Genomic DNA, 21,005 nt, shown 5'->3' on the forward strand with positions numbered 1-21,005 from the left:
TCCAGCCCCTCCCTGCATGGTTGGTTATGCTTGGCAGTAAAATTCCTTCTGAGTTTCGGCCAGCACAAGGAGAAAATTCTGCCTGGTTGTTTGCCTAGGTCACCTTCAAGTGTCTTCATATCTTCAGGACCAGGCATCTTTAAGAGGACAGCTATTCCACTGGTCAGATACCTTGAAGAGTCCCATTAACACCTCCTAGCATCTCGATTGTAGCAGGAGATGCTGTTGGCAGCCAATGCAGAGATAAAAGAATACCTACTAAGATAACCATGGTAGCGACAGCCAGGCATGGAGCAGCGACTGTGCACTGGGTTCTGTTGACATATACGGTATCTTGTTCTACCCCCTTTTTTCCTTCTGTAATTAGGAAAGGAGTTATAAAGCAAATTCTAGGTCTCAACATTTAAGGCTCGAGTAGTGTTTCTGCTTCCTTCTACCAATGAGATTGTTTTCAAGGTGTCTTTTATTTAAAGTATTTATTTATTTTATGTATGTGAGTGGTTTTTTCTTTTCTTCATGTACGTCTGCACACCAAACGTGTGCTTGGTGCCATAGGACCTTCCGCAACAGGAGTTACAGAGGACTGTGGAGAACGAAACCCGGATCCCCTGTGAGAGCAGCATGTGTCCTTAACCACTGAGCCATCTCCCTGCCCAGGTGACCTTACTTAGACTTCTCCATGCTTCAATTTCGCTGTCAAATGGGATGAAGATTTGTGGAGATGAGAGCCAGGGATGGTGGCACACACCTGAAATCCCAGAATTCCACAGGAGTGCGGGAGGACTGGGAATTCAAGGTCATCCCTGGTAACACAGGAAGTCTAGAGGCTAGCCTGAGCTATAAGAAACCCTGTGTCCTTCAGAGAAAAGGGTGTGGCTTGGGAGGTTAGTCAGTAAAGCCCTTGCATGTATGAGATCTGGAGTTTGAACCCACAGCAACCACATATATAGCTGGGCACAGGTGCCTGCAGTCCCAGCACTGGACAACTGGAGGCGGAATTCCTGGAGCTCACTAGTCTGGTAAGTCTAGAAACAGGCCAGAGCCATTGTTTGGTCTGTAGGATCTGATTTTAGGATCATCTTATTATTAGCAGGGTGACTAGATGGAGCTCTCAGATTCTTCAGTGTTGCTGGGTAGGCTGGTGCTGCTGTCTGTTCAAATGCTAAATCCTGGACCCCAAGATTTCCCGAAGACTAGCAAAAATTACCAAATACACTAGCTTTTGTTGTGCAAACTTAGCCGCCCAACGGAAAGCTATTGGTTAAATAAGAATGGCTACAGCCAATTACTGGGGAGAATAGCGAGAGGTGGAGTTTGTGTTACCCAGACAATGAGGAGAAAAAAGAAAGGAGGAGGAGGAAGAAGGAGTGAGTAGACAGTGATCTCCATTGGCCATTGGAAGTGATGGACTGGGAGCATGTGGCCAATCAAGATGGACCCTGAGGACAGGATGGTGGAGCAGAACTAACCCAGGGCACAGCTGGCAATCTACACTCTAGCAAATAGAAATATAGATTAGGGGTGATCGCCCAGTGATTGCGCAACGCTAAATAAATAAATAAATAAATAAATCATAGTTTGAGTCTCATTCATTTGGAAGCTAGATGGAGATAGTAAAAATTCTTAATCTGTACTTCATGGCAGGTGGGTAGCCTCCCTCAGTTCGTCCTCCTCCTCCTCCTCCTCCTCCTCTCCCCCCCCCCCCCCACACACACACACATCAGCTAACCAGCTTCATCAAAGTTAGCATGCCGAGGGAAGGAGACATTTGTCTATACCACTGGCATGAAATTAAAACTGGTTGCGTTTGACTCTTGACTCATAGAGTCAGCCACTGTGAGGCTCAGTTCTCCTTTCTCTAAACTCTGTGTTATACAAAAGCTCCAAGGTCCCTCTCAGCCCCAACATGATGGCTGGGAGACCCCAAACATTACAGAGAGCACACCCGGAAACCTCTCCGGATTCCAAAAGGGATTGATCCGACTGCGTTTGTTAATGCCACCTCCTATGGCCTTCGGTGCTAATAAAAGTCAGTGAAGAAAGCAATCGGATGCTGCACAGGGTTCACCTCCTAGGACGCGAGGGGCCATGAGATCCAAAGGGGGCCCGCTGTGGCCATATACCGCTTTGCAGCATCTGAGAAGGCGGAAACATGAGTTTCCAAAATTTAATTGAAATGGGAAGATTTTATTAGTTTACCCGCAAGTGTCAATAAACACTGGTGCCCAGCAGCCAGTTCCCTGCGAGCCAGCAGCGGCGCTGTCACGAGGTTAATAACTTCCCTGCTTTATGGACAGGCGGACCCTCTCGGACTGCCTGCCGTGCAGTTTGTTTAGATGTTTTCCTGACCGTATTTTCCAAAGCTCTATCTGTTATTTATTTATTTATTTATTTATTTTGAACTGCTTTCCTTTTGAGCATCTTTGCAATAATCTCTTTGAAGTCACCATAGCATGGCAACTAAACGCCAGAGTTAACAACTCCCTGGTGGTGCATTTTCTTTAAAAGTTCTTGAAATGCTTATTTATTTAAACGGACCCTCCTTTAGACAGAAGATAGGAAATATTGTTGAATAATGCTGTTTGATCGAAGGTCTGAGATAGGCAAGATTTGATTTAGCTTGCAATTAATTGAAAGGATTTTTGTCAGTGCACGTGGACTCCCGTGACGGGTGCCGTCTCCTTTGGAATTGCAAGGTGTTGCTGGTCTGTGCTCTAGAACCGGCAGCTGTTTGTCGTCTCTTCCTTGCTTCCCACCCCTTCATGCCTTAAGGTTGAATGATTTCATAACGGTTGAAATCTGAGAGCTCACACATGCCACTATAGTGTGATGCTTCGTGACAATTACATATTCCGGAGTCGCGTGGGAGATGGGTAGCTGCGCATGCCTGTTCCGGATTATTTTGATTGAGTGAATTGAGGCAGAAGACCAGTCCCCGGTGCGTGGCGCCATCCCTAGCCGAGGATCATAGACTATGTAAATGTAGTGCCTGCCGGAGCTGAGTAGCGTGAACTCATTGCTCTCTGCTTCTTGGCTATGGATGCCTGTGACCAGCTCCCTGTGAACAGCTCCTGCTGCTATGATGTCTCTATCGGAGCCAATTGTGCCCTGGAACCATGAACCAGAATAACCCCTTCTCCTTTCATTTAAGCTTTCTTTGTATTTTATCACGGCAACAGAAAAGAAACGAAGACAGAAAGAAACGCAGATGTCAAGCTTCACCCGACCAATCAGAATTCTTGCATGCGTCCCACCCGACCAATCAGAATTCTTGCATGCGTCCCAACATGGCAACAGCTGCCCAAAGCCAAGAGGTTGTTTCCTCCTGGTGATGGGCTGGGTTACCTGGTTACAGCCATCTCTCCAAATGCCAAGGGTCTAAACAAGGATGCTTTTAGCTTAAAACAAAACCCCCTCTTTTATAGAAGCCGGCAACTTGGTTACAAAGTCCGTAGAGAAGGTATAAACTATGGTGACCTAGAAATTTTGGTCACCTACAAGTCCCATAGCTATCACTTATTGTAGAACAGGACCAAAGATGTGGGGTAAGAGGCGATGGAATCACGTGATGAATCCTGGGCATCAGACTCCAGAGATCAGCATCCGGGTACAGATCTGAGTTTATTGACCAGTGTATAGGTTTATATAAAGTGTTTGAGCCAAGCCCAAACCCCTAAATCCTCAGCCAATCATATCTCACCACACCATCACCATGCTCCAATGAAAGCCCTGCCTGATGAGGTAACTCAGAAGGAGCTGAGGTAGGGGAGTCCGGGAATCATCACCTGTTAGGACTTCCTTGCAGAAGGGGAAGCAGTCACCGCCCTGGCCTCAGTTCCTTTTGCTGTCTCACTGGTGTTCCAGGAGCCATCTTAGATCTAATGCTGTGTGTGTGGCCGATCAGGTCTCTTCAAGGAGTCGCAGGAGCCTGCGGCACCTTGCTCTGCATCCCACTTTTCCTTGACAAGGTTGACCTCCGCAGCCCCCACAACTTATCCAGCGTGTTTCGTTCATTTAAATGAGATAGATCCTCGGCTACCAGAAGTATCCGAGTCACACCGAGCAAAGCAAGCCGTGGTTTACTCCACTCGCTGTGGGAAGTACCACAATCAATCCAACAGTCCTGTGTGGCCTAACTCGGGTTCTTTGTATAGCGCTGGCATTTCTGGATATTGTAATCGTCTGTTCTCATGTTCCTTGTTCTGGGGAGCAACGAAAGCCCTCTGTTCTTGGCCATAGAGGAAGGCATGTTACTGCCTTTCAGCTGCCTTGGTTTTGTCTGAGTAGCAGCTATAATGTCAAAACTAAGCCGCATTTTACACTCGCTAGTTGTTCTGCATAGGGTACATAGCTGTTGTCACACACATGGAATGTAGACAGGTAATCCCTGTTGCGTGAAATATATATATATATATATTTAAAAAAGGCAATCCACGCTACCGCTAGCATGTCACCAGAGCACAGGCCAGCCTGTTCTCAGCCCGGCAGACTCTCTGACTCAGAGCTCTGTAATCTCTCCACCCAGCTCACTAAGTTTCCATGATTGGCCACTGCCAAGCACGCCCCACATTTCCGGATTCCTGTGGCTGGCTAGGGTGACCTGCCTCCATACCTTTCTCTGGAACTCAGTTGAGTTGCCAAGTTAAGAAAAACACCCACACACTCTTAGTTTAGAATCTACAGGTAACACCATCGCTGGGCACAGAAACTAGCATCTTAATTTGCTAAGCTATAAGCTATAAGTTATAAATCCCCCAGTGGCGCATCCCAGGGGATCTGCCACCTAAACCGGGGACCTCTCGCTACCTACATTGGCTTTGATTTTTCTCGGCCCTAATTTTAATAACGGTTCTTAAATACTTTAACCTCCCTTCTAGCCCACCACTCACCAGAGGTAGTGTAAAAGAAAGGTTATTAGGATATGGGGGAAGTAGACCTGTTTAGAAACTGTTCTTTGGAGCAAGTCCCATCTGCATTGTCAGAAAATCAGCAGTTCTGTTCATAGGAATCAGCAGTGGCAGCTCAGACCACTGGCAAACACTTCATGAATATACCAGCAGTCCAGTTCAGTAGTGTAGGGATAGCAAACAGGAATCAACAGTGGTGGCACAGCCTAGCAGAGACAGCCAGGCCTCAGCCAAATTGGCATGAGTCAGCAGGAGGGACCAGGAGCACCAGGGATACCAAGAGAACTTCTTTGCTATCTTTCTCTCAATGAAGTGAAGATTAGAGACCAAGAGATGGGGGAAAAGTTAGTGTAACAGTCTCTGTGGTGTTTTCTTTCTTTTTTCTTTTTCTTTTTTTGTTTTGTTTTGTTTTGTTTTGTTTTTCGAGACAGGGTTTCTCTGTGTAGCCCTGGCTGTCCTGGCACTCACTTTGTAGACCAGGCTGGCCTCGAACTCAGAAATTTGCCTGCCTCTGCCTCCCGAGTGCTGGAATTAAAGGCGTGTGCCACCACGCCCGGCGTAGTGTTTTCTTTTATGCTGAAGGGTTAAGGCAGGTAAATTTGCTTAGGACTCATGAATATCCTAGCGGAGGCGATGTGTTCAGGGTTTCTACTGTAACCAAGAGTTCCTGGAAAGACGTGATGCTGGCAAGAGCTGATTGTCAGTGATGTGGGGGAGGTTGGAATGTTGCAGGTTCAGAGTCTGATCATAATTTCCCTATCTATCATTAGCAACCCCCCCCCCCCCCCCGCTATCCATTCCTTGCCCATGTCCACGTCTGCCTTAACATTCTGTGTTTAACAGTAAAAACCTTGGGAATATACAAAACCCCCATTTCCCACCAATCTGAGGGCTAAGAAAGCATGCTCGCAGGCAGCATCCGAGGCTCACAGGTGAGGTTGTCTGCTTGGCTTGTTCCATCTCTCTGATGTTCCCACCAAGGTCTTGATTCATGCCTGTTTTTTTGTTCTGTTTCTATAAATACTTCCCTGAACTACTGCCATGTTGGACAATGGAATTTGGAGTAGCCAAATGTGTGCTCCTTGGCTGCCGCCACTCATAATTGGCTCCAGAATCAACTCTTTCATCACGTTGGGGGGGAGAGTTGTGGTTTGTGTGTTGACACTGCGAAGAAGTTGGTCCACACAATGTGAACTGTGGTGCAAGCTGCACAAGGATGACGTCACCTCGCTGCATGGCTTTCAGTGGCCCCACAGGCCTCTGGGTTTTCACGGGACCAAACACAGCAGGCAGTATTTATGGAGGGAGGACTTACTCCATCCCGGGACTTGTGGGTAATGCACAATATGCTGGAGTTGTCTCACACAGTCCTTCAGCTAGGCTATGACAGGAGCTGCATCCTGGGTGGGAGGAGAAGCAAGAAAAAACACAGTGAGGTCACACAGAGCCTTACCAGGTCCAGGTCTGTGCCTGCCCCACAGTGTAGCCTTCGAAAGTGGCTTCTCCAGTCATCTAAAAAAGTCAGAGTCTCCTCATTTGAAAAAGAGGGCTAACATATTGAACCACAACAGTTCTAACTCGATAAGTGTAGCGTGAGAATCACTGGAGGTTCCTGTTGTCCCCTTCCCTACCTTTCCCAGTATTTAATCCTCTAGAAAAAGCTGTCTTAGTCAGGGTTTCTATTGCTTTGATATAACGCCATGACCAAAAGGCAAGCTGGAGAGGAAAGGGTTAATTTCAGCTCGTACTTCCAGGGAACAGTACATACTGAGGGAAGTCAGGACAGGAACTCAAACAGGGCAGGAACCTGGAGGCAGGAGCTGATGCAGAGGCCATGGAGAAATGCTGCTTACTGGCTTGCTACTCATGGCTTGCTCAGCTTGCTTTCCTATAGAACCCAGGACCACCAGCCCCCGGGGGATGGCCCCACCCACAATGGGCTGGCCCTTCTCCATCATTCACTAATCAAGAAAAAGCTGTACAGACCTGTCTGAAGCCTGATCTTATGGAGGCATTTTCTTAATTGAGGTTCCCTCCTCTAACATATCTTTGGCTCCTGTCAAGCTGATATAAACTAGCCAGTACAAGCTTTCGCAAAAATTAAAAATATACCAAGTTTCTGTCTTGCCCGGGAGAGCATTCACATAACCACTGTGCCGTCGTTGCCTTTTGAAGTTTTATTTTATTGACTATTGCTGTGGTGGGTGGTTGTGATACAGCAGGTGTGTTGATGGCAGAGGGCAACTTTAGGGAGATCTTTCTACCACAAGATCCACAGACAGATCCATGTCAGAGCTGTGTAGCAAGTGCTTTCCCTGCTGAGTCATCCTCCTGCCCCATGGCATCCTTTCTTATCCCTGGCTGTGTTCCCATTCCCCTAGAATTGTGCTCCCATTCCCCTGGAACTGTGCTCCCATTCCCCTGGAACTGTGCTCCCATTCCCCTGGACTTGTGCTCCCATTCCCCTGGAACTGTGCTCCCATTCCCCTGGACTTGTGCTCCCATTCCCCTGGACTTGTGCTCCCATTCCCCTGGACTTGTGCTCCCATTCCCCTGGAACTGTGCTCCCATTCCCCTGGACTTGTGCTCCCATTCCCCTGGAATTGTGCTCCCATTCCCTGGCTGTGCTCCATTTCCTGGCTGTGCTCCCATTCCCCTGGACTTGTGCTCTCATTCCCTGGCCGTGCTCCCATTCCCCTGGAATTGTGCTCCCATTCCCTGGCTGTGCTCCCATTCCCCTGGAATTATGCTCCCATTCCCTGGCTGTGCCCCATTTCCTGGCTGTGCTCCCATTCCCTGGACTTGTCCCTTCTGGCTCCCCTGGGTCCTCCCACCTACTCCATGTGCAACCTTCCTATTAGGACCATATATCCCTTCTATCCCCTTTCTCTATTTTTGAAATAATAGACCCCGAGAAATTAGAATTCTTGGCCAAGCTTGAGGCCTGAAGACTTGAGTTCGATCCCCAGGAATCAGAAAACTCCCACAGGTTGTCCTGTGACCTCCACATGTACGCTGTGGCTCACAGATTCTCTCTCTCTCTCTCTCTCTCTCACACACACACACACACACACACACACACACAGACACAGACACACACAGAGGCTAATTATAATTTTTTTAAAAAGAAATTATAATTTCCCTGGAGTCTCGAGATAAGGACCTGGTGCCAGCCAGAGAGAAGGCTTGTCTCTGTGCTGCCTCCTTGGGGAGAGATTTCACACGTTGTAACAATTGTTACACCACATTGCAGGGAAGACTGGACTGAAGACCAGGACAGGTGGACCCATGATGGACAGCACTCTCAGTTGTGTATACCTCTTAGCTTCTGTTTAACCCCAATCCCCGTGTCAGGACTCTGAAGACAGGCCTCACTGCTCTTTTTTCCCATCTGGCTGCACAGAGTGCAGTTCCTTTCCCTGCTTTTGTTTGAAGATTGCCTTTGGGCTTCCATGAGCCCAGTTTCTTAGGGCTGCTAGGATTCGGTCGTTTGTAGCCATTTCCCCAGGAGTAGCATGCTGGGAAGAGAAAGCAGGCGCTTCAGCTGGTGCCTACCAGTCGGGTGCTTGTTTCCTGGACAAAGCTTCAACAGCCTGCCTGACCACCGTGCAGGAGAGAGCGGAGCAGAGGCAAAGATGGGCCAATGAGGGGCAGTGTCTTAGTTAGGGCATCATTGCTGTGAAGAGACACCATGACCAAAGCAACTCTTATAAAGGACCTTTAATTGGGGCTGGCTTACTGTTCAGAGGTTTAGCTCATTCATGGCGGGAAACACAGCAGCATGCAGGCAGACATGGTACAGGAGGAGCTGAGAGTTCTACATCTTGATCCACAGGTAGCACAAGGGACCGTGTGACACAGTGAGAGTCACTTGAGCACAGGAGACCTCAAAACCCACCTCCACAGTTTTTCCAAGCAGGCCACATCTTCTAATAGTGCCACTTCCTATGGCCAAACATCCAAACTCATGAGTCTATGGAGGCCAAACCTATTCAAACAACCACAGGCAGGAGCATACTGATGAGAACCTCTTAGCTTGTCCACAGTTCAGCACCCTCATAGGCAGCCTTAGGTTGTGGGAGGCCACTGGACCTGTTTATTTGTTCCTCTTTCTATCGCAGCCTCTGAGCAAAACCTCTATTCTCTGCTTTCCACTATTGCAGGCCTGCTTCAGCACAGCTTGTCAGGGGGGTGGGGGCCCAGGATCTGACCCTCGAAACGCAGACACTGCTCACCCGAAGCCTTTTCTTTAAGGCCTTTCCTTCCAGCCAGCCGCACCGGCTTTAAATCTGCAGCCCGTCTCCTTCCCACCACTGCTAACCTCCTCGTAGGAATACGTTCACATCACCCACAGCTTAATCTTTTACAGTCACTACCAGCAGCCCAGATGCCTCCAGCCACCCTGAACCCTAAGCCTTGGGGTCGAATTGCATGATGCTCCTGTCTGGTTACCTGGTTCACAGATGGTCTGTGCCAGATTGGCAGGTAGGGCTCCAGTCCGCTCTGCAGGCTCCTAAAGCACAGCGTTGTTTGAACCAGGCCCGTTTTCTTGCCGCTTCAGAATCACCTCAGGCCTGTGTTTTAGTTCACTTGTGTGGTTAAAACAGACTGCCTGGGGCAGGTGGATTTTCAGAAACAGTTTTTCCTTCCTACAACTCCGGAGGTTGGAGAGCTCGAGGGCACACAGCCAGCTTCCAGAAAGTCCTTCCTGCTGTGTCATCCAAGGAAGACAGAGGACAACCAAGGGGGCCCAGACGCATTCTATAGCAAGTCATTAGTTAACACTGAGCCAGTTCTAGTGCAGGGCCCTCTTGTCTCTTGATTTGAAGAAGTTTTGATTTGAATTTTTTTTTAACATTTTATTTTTAATGATGTGTATGTTTCTATATGGGGGTATTTGCACGAGTGTGGGGTGTATGTGCCCTCTGAGGCCAGAAGATGATGACGGATTCCCTGGAGCTCAAATTACGGGTGGATGTGAGCCACCCAGCATGGGTGCTAGGTCCTCTGCAAGAGCAGTACTGGCTCTCAGCTTTTAACCACCGAGCTACCTTTCCAAACCCTTGGCCTTTGAGACAGTCTCGCTGTATAGCCCAGGCTAATTTGGGTCTCACTATATCACCTATTTCCTCACACACACACACACACACACACACACACCCTCCTCATTTCTCTAAAAGCACATTAACTAAAAGCTTGAGAAAGAAAAATCCTTGTGAGAGTCATGCTAGAATCTTTTTTCAGCAATTTAACCTTGGTTTGGAGTCCATGCCTGGTGGTGCATTCCTTCAATCCCAGCATTTAGGAGACATAGACTGGTGGATCACCGAGTTCAAGGCCGGCCTGATCTACATTTTGAGTTCCAGGACAGCCAGAATATAGAGACCCACACACACATACCACCCATCTCAAAGTTTAAACAGTTTGTCCAGAGGTTGGAGAGATGGCTCTGCAGTTAAGACAGCTTTTACAGGGAACCTAGGTTTGGTTCCACACTGAGTGGCCTACAAATGTCATTTACTCCAGCTCTACAGGACCTGATGCCCTCTTCTGGCCTCAGTAGGCACTTGCACTTAAGTCTGCCTGTCACACACAAATTAAAAATAAATCTCAAAATGTTTAAGAATTTTAGAGATTATCTATCCATCTATCTTTTAGCTTATTTGCAAACTCTTAACGAAAGTATTGCATTGCCATGCGTATCCTTGAAAGTTAAACAATCTTCTAAAATTATAGTAAGAATGAGTAGCCTCTTTCTGTATGACCCTTTCCTGGAGATTCTGGCCTACCAGCGCCATCTGCTGAGAAGTTAGTGTACAGGTTTTCCAAACTTCAGAGCATGCTGGTGGCAGTTTGGATGAGAACTATCCGGCACAGGCAGTTTGGGGAGGTTGTGAGGTCCAGCCTTGCTGGAGGAAGTGTATCGCTGTGCGTGGGAGATCACGGTGCATGGGAGAAGACTTTGAGAACGAGTAGCCCCACCCCCACCCCTGACTTCCAGTTCAGTCTCCCTGCTGTATGCTTTCAGATAGGATCTCTTGGCTTTCTTTCTGCTGCCACGTTTCCCCCGCCAAGATAGACTAAGCCCTTCCCTCTGTAAGCCGCCTTGGTCAGGCTGTTTCATCATAGCAACAGAAAAGTAACTATTACACATGTCTTTTAGGGGAGGGAATGAGAGCGTACACTCATCTCAAAAACAAACAAAAAAACAAACAAAAAAAACCCATAGCTGCCTGATTTCTACATCTTTATGAATTTAATGACAATGCACTAAAAATCTAAAACTTAACACGTTGGAACCAGCACACAGCTCCGCAGGTAAAGGCACTCGCAGACAAGCATGACAACCTGAGTTCAGTCCCCTAAACCTACACAGTGGAAGATAATCTCACAAGTGGACCTCTGACCTCACACATACCCAAACACGAATGCTTAAAAGAACGTAAGCAAACACGTCTTTCTACAGACCTCAATTCCTAAAATGTGTTTTCCTGTTTGCATGAAGACATGAATCATTCGGTCTGAATATCACCAATATCTGTAACGGATGCATGTGTTACACAGGCCTAAGACTCCAGGTTATACGTATTGTTAGCAAGTGACAGTGCTTTGGCTGTGAAGGAAGCGATGCAATGCAGGAGGTGTAGGCTGGGCCTCACTCGGGCGTCACCAGCAGCCTCTGAAGTCAGGTGATATGATCTCACACACTTTTAATCCTGGTCCTCAGGAGGCAGAGGCAGGTGGGTCTTTTGAGTTCAAAGCCAGCCTGGTCTACATGTTGAGTTCCAGGCTAACCAGGACTACATAGTGAGATCCTATCTTAAAATAAACAAACTTTTCCTTGGAGGCCGGAGAGTTGGCTATGCTCTTGCTGAAAACCTGGGTTTAGTTCCCAGCACCCAAATCTAGTGGCTCACCAACACAGCCTGTGCCTCAGTCTGGCAACATGGGCACCAACACAGAACACTCAGATTCACACACACACACACGAATAAAAATAAATAAATCTTTAAAAATAAAACAGAAAGACCCTTCCGCTTGTGGGAAATATCAGCAGCTACTTCACCACATTATCGGAGTGTGTGTGTGTGTGTGTGTGTGTGTGCACGCGCGCGTACGTGCATTCTTGTGTTCATGTGGAGGTCAGAGGACAACTTGTAGAAGCTGTTTCTTTCCTTCTACAACACAGCTCTCAGAGATCAAACTCAGCCATTGGGGTTGACAGTGAGCACGCTCAACCACTGAACCATCTCTGTCGGATACTACGGTTTCTTAAGAATGAAAATGGAAAACAGAACTCTAAAATAATAATAGAGACAAAGACTGTTTAACCGATTTTAATAACATGACATAAAGCTCCTAAAGTTGATACAATCATTATGCAAAATACATACATGAACACTGTCTTCTTTTAAAAATATAAAATAAATAAGCAAGACATGTGAAAATAGGCGTTTCCATTAATTAAATGAAAATTCTTAAAAAAGAAAGTTTTCCTTTTGTTTCATTTGGAGAAGGGAAATTATCATTTAAGACAATATTCAAGTTTATTAAAACAAGATTTAAAAAAAAGTATTATAAAATGTTTAGCTTTCATCTGCCTCGAGGTTTATGTTGCTGCCAAATTTCGCGTATAGCTGCACCTTCAGGTCAGCTAACACCCGCTGGATGGCCGCCACTCTGGACTCTAAGGCATCGATCTCTTCTTGCAAAGTTTTCTGGAGAAGAAAGAGTTTAAATTAACTAGCTTCAGCTGGATGACCTATGAGTACAGAGTCTACAACAATGGCAAGAATCTGAGGTACAAAACTCTAAACTGGTCTAGAGCAGAATAATAATAATCAGATCAAAGCCCAAGGCTGGAATGGGCAGCACTTACCTCAGCCAACAACAGCTCATGCTGCGGCTGTGGCTGCCGCTTCAGTCTCTGCTGGGATTTGAACTTGGGGCCTTGAGAAAAGCAACCAGGACTCTTAACCTCTGAGCCATGCTCCAGCCCCTATTTTTCTGCTTTTATTTATGTGTGTGTATGAGTGTGTGTTTGTCCATGAGTGCAATGCCCGACAACTCTCAAGAGGCTGTCCCTATAGCCACAGTCACAGGAGACTGTGAACCACCTGATGTGGGTGCTGGGAACGGAACTTGGGTCCTCTGGAAGAGCAGCCAGCGCTCATAACCACCGAGCCATCGCACCAGCCCCTTCTCAAGGTATATCAGATATAGGTTTCATCAGTGGGAAGTTTGGTTTTAGAAATCTGAAGCAGAGACTATCATTTTATGTTAGAAAGCTAACAAAGCAACAATATTGGGGCAGCTGTCACTGAGTTCTCACACACTGGGTGGCTGGAAGACACCTAGGGTTAATATCACACACCTCTCTTCGGCTAAGGCAGCCTGAGCCCATGCTGCGTGTAATAATTAAAAACCAATCTATGCTATCACAGGCCAGGCACCGGCCTATTACCAGCCAGGTCCAAAGCCCGAGACAGCAATGCTTCCCCTTGTCAAGGCCTCTCCCACCAATGCTGGCTCTGCCTCAACAGAGCCCGGAGACCCCTGTCTTGGTCCCCGCGGGAAGCTGTGGGTGTGCTCTCGCCTGCCCGCGCTCTGCTCGATACCTTTCCCCTGGAGCTCAGTCCTTGCCCAAACTTCCCGTCCCAAGGCCTGGCTGAATTCCGCCTCGGCTCAGTTCTTTCCCTCTGGCTCACCCAGAGTCCCAGGGAAATAGAAAACACCAGGCCATCTTAGTTTAGAAGCAACAGATAACACAACCGCTGGGCTTGGAGTCTACTGTCCTAAACTCATCAACTGTTCTGTCAGAAGTCTTCCGGTGGCTGATCCTGGTGGATTCTGCTCCCAGATCTAACAGTCCTACATCTCATTTGCTTTGCTCCCGCCTCTCTGTCCAAAAAGGCCAGTTCCCTTCTCCTGTGTTCCCTCTTCCTTTCTGGGACCGGGAAGGCCCACCTCCACCTCATCCAGTGATTGGCTTCCTGTCATCTTTATTATCTAATCAGTTAATTTCAGGGAAATCCTGCCGCAATCCCAGCCATGATCAAGCTTCTTGATCAAGTATGGAAGAACACAAGTTTCTAACCCTGAACCAAGACTTATGTCTACGATCGCTCGCCGGCTCACTGAAACATTACTACAGCATGATATCAGAAACAAATTAATGCTAATAAGGCCACTGTAAGCAAATCAATGCCCATCACAACATTAAGATGGCCTCAAACAAATCCTAGGACAGTGGTGTGCTGGAGGCCTGTGTTGCTCCAGGTCACTGAGTGGATAAGTGAGCATTAGACAAAGTGCTCCTCCCACGGGGACCCACGTGTGCAGCAGTTACACAGATGGGGAGGGGACGAGGAGGAGAGGGCTCTAACAGAGGAACAGGCTCCTCACTGACAGACAGGACAGCAGACAGTGCAGACCCAGGGGCTCGCTTCACTTTGCAGTACACTACAGCATCTCAACATCGGCAGCAGAAGCAAAGCTCCGGGGCCGGAAGACAGCAGTCATGTGCCATTTGGGGAAACCTCGGCCTCTCTGAGCTTCTGCTCCTCAGTCTAAACCGTGCTACTGATTAACTGTGCTATTTGGATTAACCAGAACCCCCCTGGCAGGGTGCTCAGAGCCGTGCCTGTCCGCAGAGCCTCCCCCGTTACTCCCCTGCACCTGTAATTATGCATTCTCTGTAATGATAAACCTTCCCAACTTGAAAAATCTCTGCCCGAGGCAAGATTCCCACATACCTTTGCATCTTCTAACATTTCCTGTGTTTCTTCTTGAGAGTGGCTGATGAAAACGTCTCCGATCTGGTAGGGAATCATTAAGCAGTCGTCATCTGCCAGCATGATGTCATCACAGGCATCCTCTAAGTTCTGGAGGTGTTTCTATCAGGCAAGAGAACAACGATGGAGACACGCTCAGGATTTCCTCACAGACCCGAGAGCAGGCTCTTACTCGGGGACCTGGGCTCTCTGAGGACCGGCGTATGGCAGCTAGTGTCAGGCGCGGAGACGGACTCGCTTGGGAGCCAGCACGACAGCCTCTACCCTCTGAGTAGCTTTAAAGCGTGAACAGCAGGTGCCCACTGCTAATCAGGTCTCTAAGTAAACAGTTCCCACCCTGAATCCGCTCCCCCCTCCCGCCCCGGAGAAACAAAACCAAAGCACCAGAAGGTGCGCTTTCCCCGCTGGCCTGCTTACGGAAGAGGGTGTGAGCTCACAATACTGACATCCAACGCAATGCGCCACAACTGAGTCCCCGAGAACTACACGAGACGGAGCTGAGCGCAGGCCTCGAGAGTTACAGACACACGGCATCAGCGTGCGTCCCTAAGTCTGCTCCAGCATCAGTAAACACGGATGCAGTTTTACCCGCAGCCAGATTCGCAGGCACGGCTACAGAACTGCACCGGGAAAACCTGCCCTGGACCCAATGGCCTCACTCACTGTTACCGTACCTCTCTTAAGAGCACAAATGACTTCTTGTGCTGGGCTCAGTGTCCCACACCTCAGTCACACATATACATATACATATACATATACATATACATATACATATACATATACATATACATATACATATATATATATATATGCTTCAGGAGGCTGAGGCAGGAGAATTATGAGTCTGAGGATAGCCTGGACTACATGGTAAATTGACAAAGGAAGACCCTGTCTCAAACCAACACACACAGACTTTTTATTAGCTAACTAGACAGTGTCACCAGGGGCAAGGAGCGCATGAGGAAGCTGACAGCTGCTGATGGTCAGGTCTAAGGGCTACAGTACAGACGTAAAGCAGACGTATGTATCCAGTACCTTCTTCACTTCTATTTCCTCCTTTAGCTCTGTGATTCGACTCGTATTCCGAGCAAATTTGTTTATTTTTTGCTGATCTTCGAAAGTAACATTGACGTCTTCTGCAGCCTGAAAAAGATGTTTAATTTTTTTGTTTTTTAGAATTTCAACGGAGCAGTTACACTCTGGCATCTTACACTGTGACAAATAACCAAGCACTCTCCTCACCCTAAGACAGTCGAGGGGCACAGGCCATAAGATATCACAAACGTGTCACACTTACGATCTGCTCATGACTACAATCTCTCCCATTATTCTATAGGATCATTCATGAGCAAATGCTTGAAATATAAAAAGTAATTAATAAATGTCCCAATAAAACAATTTTTTTTTTAAAGTTGGTGGTGTCACAAGCCTTTAATCCTAGCACTTAGAAGGCAGAAGCAGACAGATCTCTGAGTTTGAGGACAGCCTGGTCCTCAGAGTGAGTTCCAGGACAGACAGGGCTACACAGAGAAACCCTGTCGTAGAAAACCAAAATAATAATAATAATAATGATAATAAAAGCCACTTGCCCAAAAGGCAGAATTCCCCAAGCTGGGACACTGTTTCCCCAAGATATTTCCAGCAAGCAAAATGTTCCATGGTCAGACGCCCTAGTGACCAAATTGCAGAGACTGTTTCTGGGGTAAAACGCGTATGGGGATACTGTGCTGATAAAAATATGACCATTTCTCCAAACAATCTAATAAGCTGGCTAGGTCATCATACGTGTCAATGGCTCTACTCCATACACTGAAAATTCTGTATTTATTTTAAGGTTGGGAATCCACTATAGGGTAATGAAAATTGAGTTCCACATTTAATATTTGATCTGCTTAAATCTGCAGACAAAGCTGAGTATTAGACAACAAAGCATCTATAAAATAACAAAAATGGCTAACACGGCCTGAGGTCCTACTGCACGCTTAGAAGGCTAGCCCGAGGTTTAGGAGGGCATCACCGATATCACCGCCTCATAGATGACCAGAGGCTGCAGAGTTTAGATAATCTGGCCTGGGCCAAGCATACCTATGCCTGTAAGTACAAGAGTTCCTGTTCAGACAGAGGACATGGCTGGACGTTCTCAGACTGTTCCCATTCTTAACAGGGGTTTCAATATACTAGAAAAGAAAATGAAATACTACACATTCCTTCCTGTGTCTTAGTAAAGAACAAGTGTACTTGACAAGGCCTGAAAGGACTACAGAGAGGCCCTACTAGCTGACATGACACACCTCTCAGCACAGGAGGCTGAGGCAGGAGGATTACCAGTTTGAAGCTAGCTTTAGATGCATAGAGAAATCCTGTCGTCAAAACCTCATGGTGCTGGGGAAATGCCCTGTGGCTAAGAGCACTTAGTGCTCTTTCAAACCATCTGGGTTCGGTTCTCAGGACCCACATTAGGTGGCTCACAACTGGCTGTGACTCCAGCTCCAGGGGATCTGAGGCCTTCGTCTGGCTTCTGCGGGCACATTCATGCACGTGTGTGCAAACACATGGCATATACACACAGGAACACACACATCTACACAAACAAAAATAAAACCTTTAACAAAGAAAGGCCTCTCACTGAAGCTACAGATTTATAATAACATCATAGATAACATACCATATTGGCATTAATAAATGAAGGTCAGTAAGAATGGCTGGTTCTTTTGCCAATGGTAGGAGTTCACAGATCCACACTCCACCCATTCCTGGTCCCCTGTAAGCTATGGCATAAAGTGTGCATACACAAACGTCTCCAGAGGTTGTAGGGTAACCTGTAGTCTCGAGGCAAGGCTCAGTGGCCCAGAGAGACAGGTGTTGGAATCTAGGCTCTCATCCCAACAAGCAACTGCGCATGCCCCAAGCCTGACATCAGCCCTAATGCGTATGGTCAGAGTCCACCCCATCATGTGTGCACAGCGCAGTGGTCAGCGCAGAGGGGAGCAGCAGTCAGTCAACAGACACGAAGGTGGTGAGACCCGTATGCTGGTGCTTAGCCTATGAGAATTATCAATCTCCCAGAGGGAGTTTACAGAGCCCCCAAGCCCTAGGATGCATTTACAGGTGTGTCTGTCACCACAAGGACTTTAAAAGAAACTCAGGTTAGAGACCCTAGCAGGACCTGCCTGACAAGCAACAATGGCGGCGAAAGATTTCTGAATTAGAATCTAAATTATGATAGATCAGACTCAAATATTTTGACATCAAAGAGTGCTGGAAGTTGGCTGTTTTCGATTTTTCCAAAGCAGGCATTTCCCGACATAGCCCTGACAAACAGCAGCCACCAGAAGCCACTTGGCCCCTGGGACCCAGTTCCTTGAAGTGGTTTTTCTCCTATGGTTAAGTCTGTAGTTGGGAGTGGTCCCCAGCAGTAGCTAAGAAACTGACACCCGTGACCCTGAAGGGCAGACGCTCCCAGAACACCTCTTGTTTCTTTCTAAGGCGCTAGGGATTGAGCTGACAGCCCTCACATGCTGGCCGAGCATGTCCATACAGCTATACCCCAACCCCCAGTCTACAATCCTTCAACTGCATTTTGGCAGGAAGATAGTAATTTTTAGCTGGCGTGCAAGGACATCAGGAAGTTGATTTAGTCCCCCTAGACCATATGCAAAATAGGCAGACACTGCAAGGTGTCCAACCTTTCGACACTGTGACAGTGACACCATCTACAATCACAGCTATCCTTGGGACCGCGGGCTGCAAGGTGAGCATGCCAGACATGTGACATGGCATCCTCTGGAAGGGGTCTGAGCATCTTTCAAAAGATCTTCAAAGAGACCTGAAGTTCCGAGGGCTAGCAACCCCTATCTTAGGCAATGGTGGGTGGGCACAGTCATGACTGAAGGGGTTACAGTCTACTGCTCAGGCAGGACTGAAGGAAGGCAGGATGGACTCCAAACCAGGCACGTGGAACTTGAGCTGACTTGTGCAATTCCCTGATCGGTCCTCTGTGAAATGAAGAGGGCATTTCTCCCTTGCAGGGATGGCAAGTGAGTCCCGAGTGCACAGGGCTCCAGTAAAGGAGAGCCAAGGACTTGGCCTGCTCCATATTGTTTCCAAAGTTGAATAGAAGGCTAAGCTAGGTCGGTTGGTGGAGGGCTTGCCCGGCACAGTAGAGGCCTGAGTTCCATCCCCAGGACTGTAGAAAACCAGGTGTGCTGGGACAGACCGCTGCAGCCCAGCCGTCAGGAGGCGGAGGCAGGAGGATTAACAGTTCAAGGTCATCCTCAGCTGCACAGTGAGTGTGAGGCCAGCCTGGGCTACGTGAGAAATGAAGGCAGAATGGCAAAAAGGATCACTGTAGATTTACGGGAATTCTGCTAGTTATAAGAGACATGACTTGCTCCAAATTCAAGAAGAAAGTAAGCTGCCCTGGACCCTGACCACACCCTGGCCTCAGTAACACCTTGTGGGATTGTACGAGGAAATAAACCATGCTCTATTCCAAGTTCAGGTACTGAGGGCTGGGTCCTCAGCCAGCGGACAGTCAGATCTCTTAAGAGTTCCAGACCAGCAAACGCTACACAGTGAAACCTTGTCTCAAAAAAAAAGCAAAAGCAAGGACAGTGTTTATCGTGGAACTGACCAGTGTAACCCACAGCTGAGAGCACAGTCTAACAAGAGAGGCAAAATGAACCTGTTCCTACCTGGCCAAATCACCGTGGCCCCGGACTGTACTCTGCTACCGTGTAATGATTTGTGGGTGGCAGACCAGGGCGAGGGACTCTTTCGAACTCTGAAGCCTCCCTGGGCTCAGCAGCCATTCCCTCTTAATGAACTGGGATGCTGACCATCAACCTTCAGCGGTCAGAGGCACTGACTACACGGTGCCAACAGCGAGAACACAAAGGTATTCTAAAGGGACCTTATGAAGTACAGTGAAAGCAACTGTCTTCAGCCAGGCGCCTCTCATCAGAGACAGACAGGCAGATGGACAGACAGACAAGAAGCTGGGGGGGGGGGGGGTGTGTGTGTGGAGAAACAGAGAGACAGAGACAAAGATGGAGACAGACAGACAAGGAGCCTGAGAGAGGCAGAGAGACAGACACAGACAGACTGACAGACAGGAGCCTGGAGTGCAAATGCTCTTTAAATCCCAGCTTTTCTTCTGTGCTTCAGTTCCCTCTTCAGCTAAAAGCAAATAAATACAGAATTTCCCAAAAGGTTGACACAGCAGATCAAAATAATTAGCAAACGCTAAGAACTGTCTGGATCACACGGTGAAGCCCCAATAGCTATCAGCTGTTTGCTTGTTTGTTCTTTTTTCCCCCCCTCCTCTGCAATTCTTTCCCTGTATTAGATACACCTGCACACCTGGAAACACGTTTAGGTTATAAAAACCCACATGGAAGCTTAGCTTAAGTTGGTGGCTCAAAGTATTGGCTCAAAGAGTTGCAAAGCCATGTCTACTGTCTATCATGCATGAAGCCCTGGGTCCACCACCCCAGCACACCAAAGGCCAGGGGTAGTGGCACACACCCGTGATTCCAGCACCTGGAAGGAAGGTGGAGGCAGGAGAGTCAGAATTTCAAAATCATCTCTGACTGCATAGGAAGCCGTGGACCAGTCTGGTGTGTACACACACACACACACACACACACACACACACACACACGTCCGTGTCTTTCAAAAGTGTGATAAGACATCACACCGAGCCCCATGAACAATGATGGGACGTCGTTTTTAAAATGATAGAGAGCTCTAATTTGACCAAACAAAAAAATCACCAGACCCAGCATCTCACCAGATGAGTCACCAAAAGGAATGGCTGGCTGGCTGGCTGTGAAGTGTGCGGGGCAGAGCGTTGGGGACCCGTGTCCTTCCTAATGGCTGGGAAAAGCCCGGAGAGCCACCGCGCTCGCTGGGGCCGACTGCTCTCTTAAACACTCGGTGCACGGAGCGTGGACGCACCCGGGCGGTCCGGGGCGGAGCACAGAGGTGCCGTAGCAGACGACGGCCCGGGATGCGGTAGCAGACGCCCGGGATGCGGAGCCCGTCCCGGTGCCCGAGGAGATGCACGACCCTGAGCAGGTGAGGCGGTTGCCCTGACGGCGAGCCGAGCGGACAGCAGCACCCCTGTACCCAGCGCGGGTCCCGGCCCCGCGCATCCCTCACCTCCTCAGACCCCGGCCCCCAGCGTCCCGCGTCTCCCCACACGCCCCGGCCCACGGCTCCTCGGACCCCGGCCCCGCCGCACTCACCGCCTTCTTCATGGTGGCCGCCATCTTGGACTGAACCACGGGGCGCGGGGGAAAAC

The 21,005-nt window shown here is 48.3% G+C and overlaps 1 protein-coding gene across 2 annotated transcripts; it reads right to left on the reverse strand.

Moving 5' to 3' along the window:
• Positions 1 to 12,234: 12,234 nt before the first annotated feature.
• Pfdn4 (prefoldin subunit 4) lies at positions 12,235 to 21,005 on the reverse strand. Of its 2 annotated transcripts, none has more exons than XM_085832086.1 (4): positions 20,950 to 21,005; positions 15,737 to 15,844; positions 14,663 to 14,803; positions 12,235 to 12,625 (listed from the first exon to the last, which is right to left on the reverse strand). In XM_085832086.1, exons 1-4 carry the CDS (start codon positions 20,971 to 20,973, stop codon positions 12,494 to 12,496), a joined length of 405 nt encoding a protein of 134 aa, XP_085688212.1. In that variant the 5' UTR covers positions 20,974 to 21,005; the 3' UTR covers positions 12,235 to 12,493. The 2 variants fall into 2 exon arrangements, with proteins under 2 accessions (XP_085688212.1, XP_085688216.1); XM_085832090.1 differs by lacking the exon at positions 20,950 to 21,005 and adding an exon at positions 20,493 to 20,608.

The sequence above is a fragment of the Mus caroli genome, unplaced genomic scaffold, assembly GCF_978045245.1.
Source record: "Mus caroli unplaced genomic scaffold, Mus_caroli_1 scaffold_2, whole genome shotgun sequence".
Lineage (NCBI taxonomy): Eukaryota > Metazoa > Chordata > Mammalia > Rodentia > Muridae > Mus > Mus caroli.

Coding starts and splice junctions, on each gene's coding strand:
- Pfdn4 (XM_085832086.1), bottom strand. CDS start 20,973: ATGGCGGCCACCATGAAGAAGGCG. Junction 15,845..20,949: donor CGGCCACCATGAAGAAGGCG/GTGAGTGCGGCG, acceptor CATCTTTTTCAG/GCTGCAGAAGACGTCAATGT. Junction 14,804..15,736: donor AGGAAATAGAAGTGAAGAAG/GTACTGGATACA, acceptor CTTGCCTGATAG/AAACACCTCCAGAACTTAGA.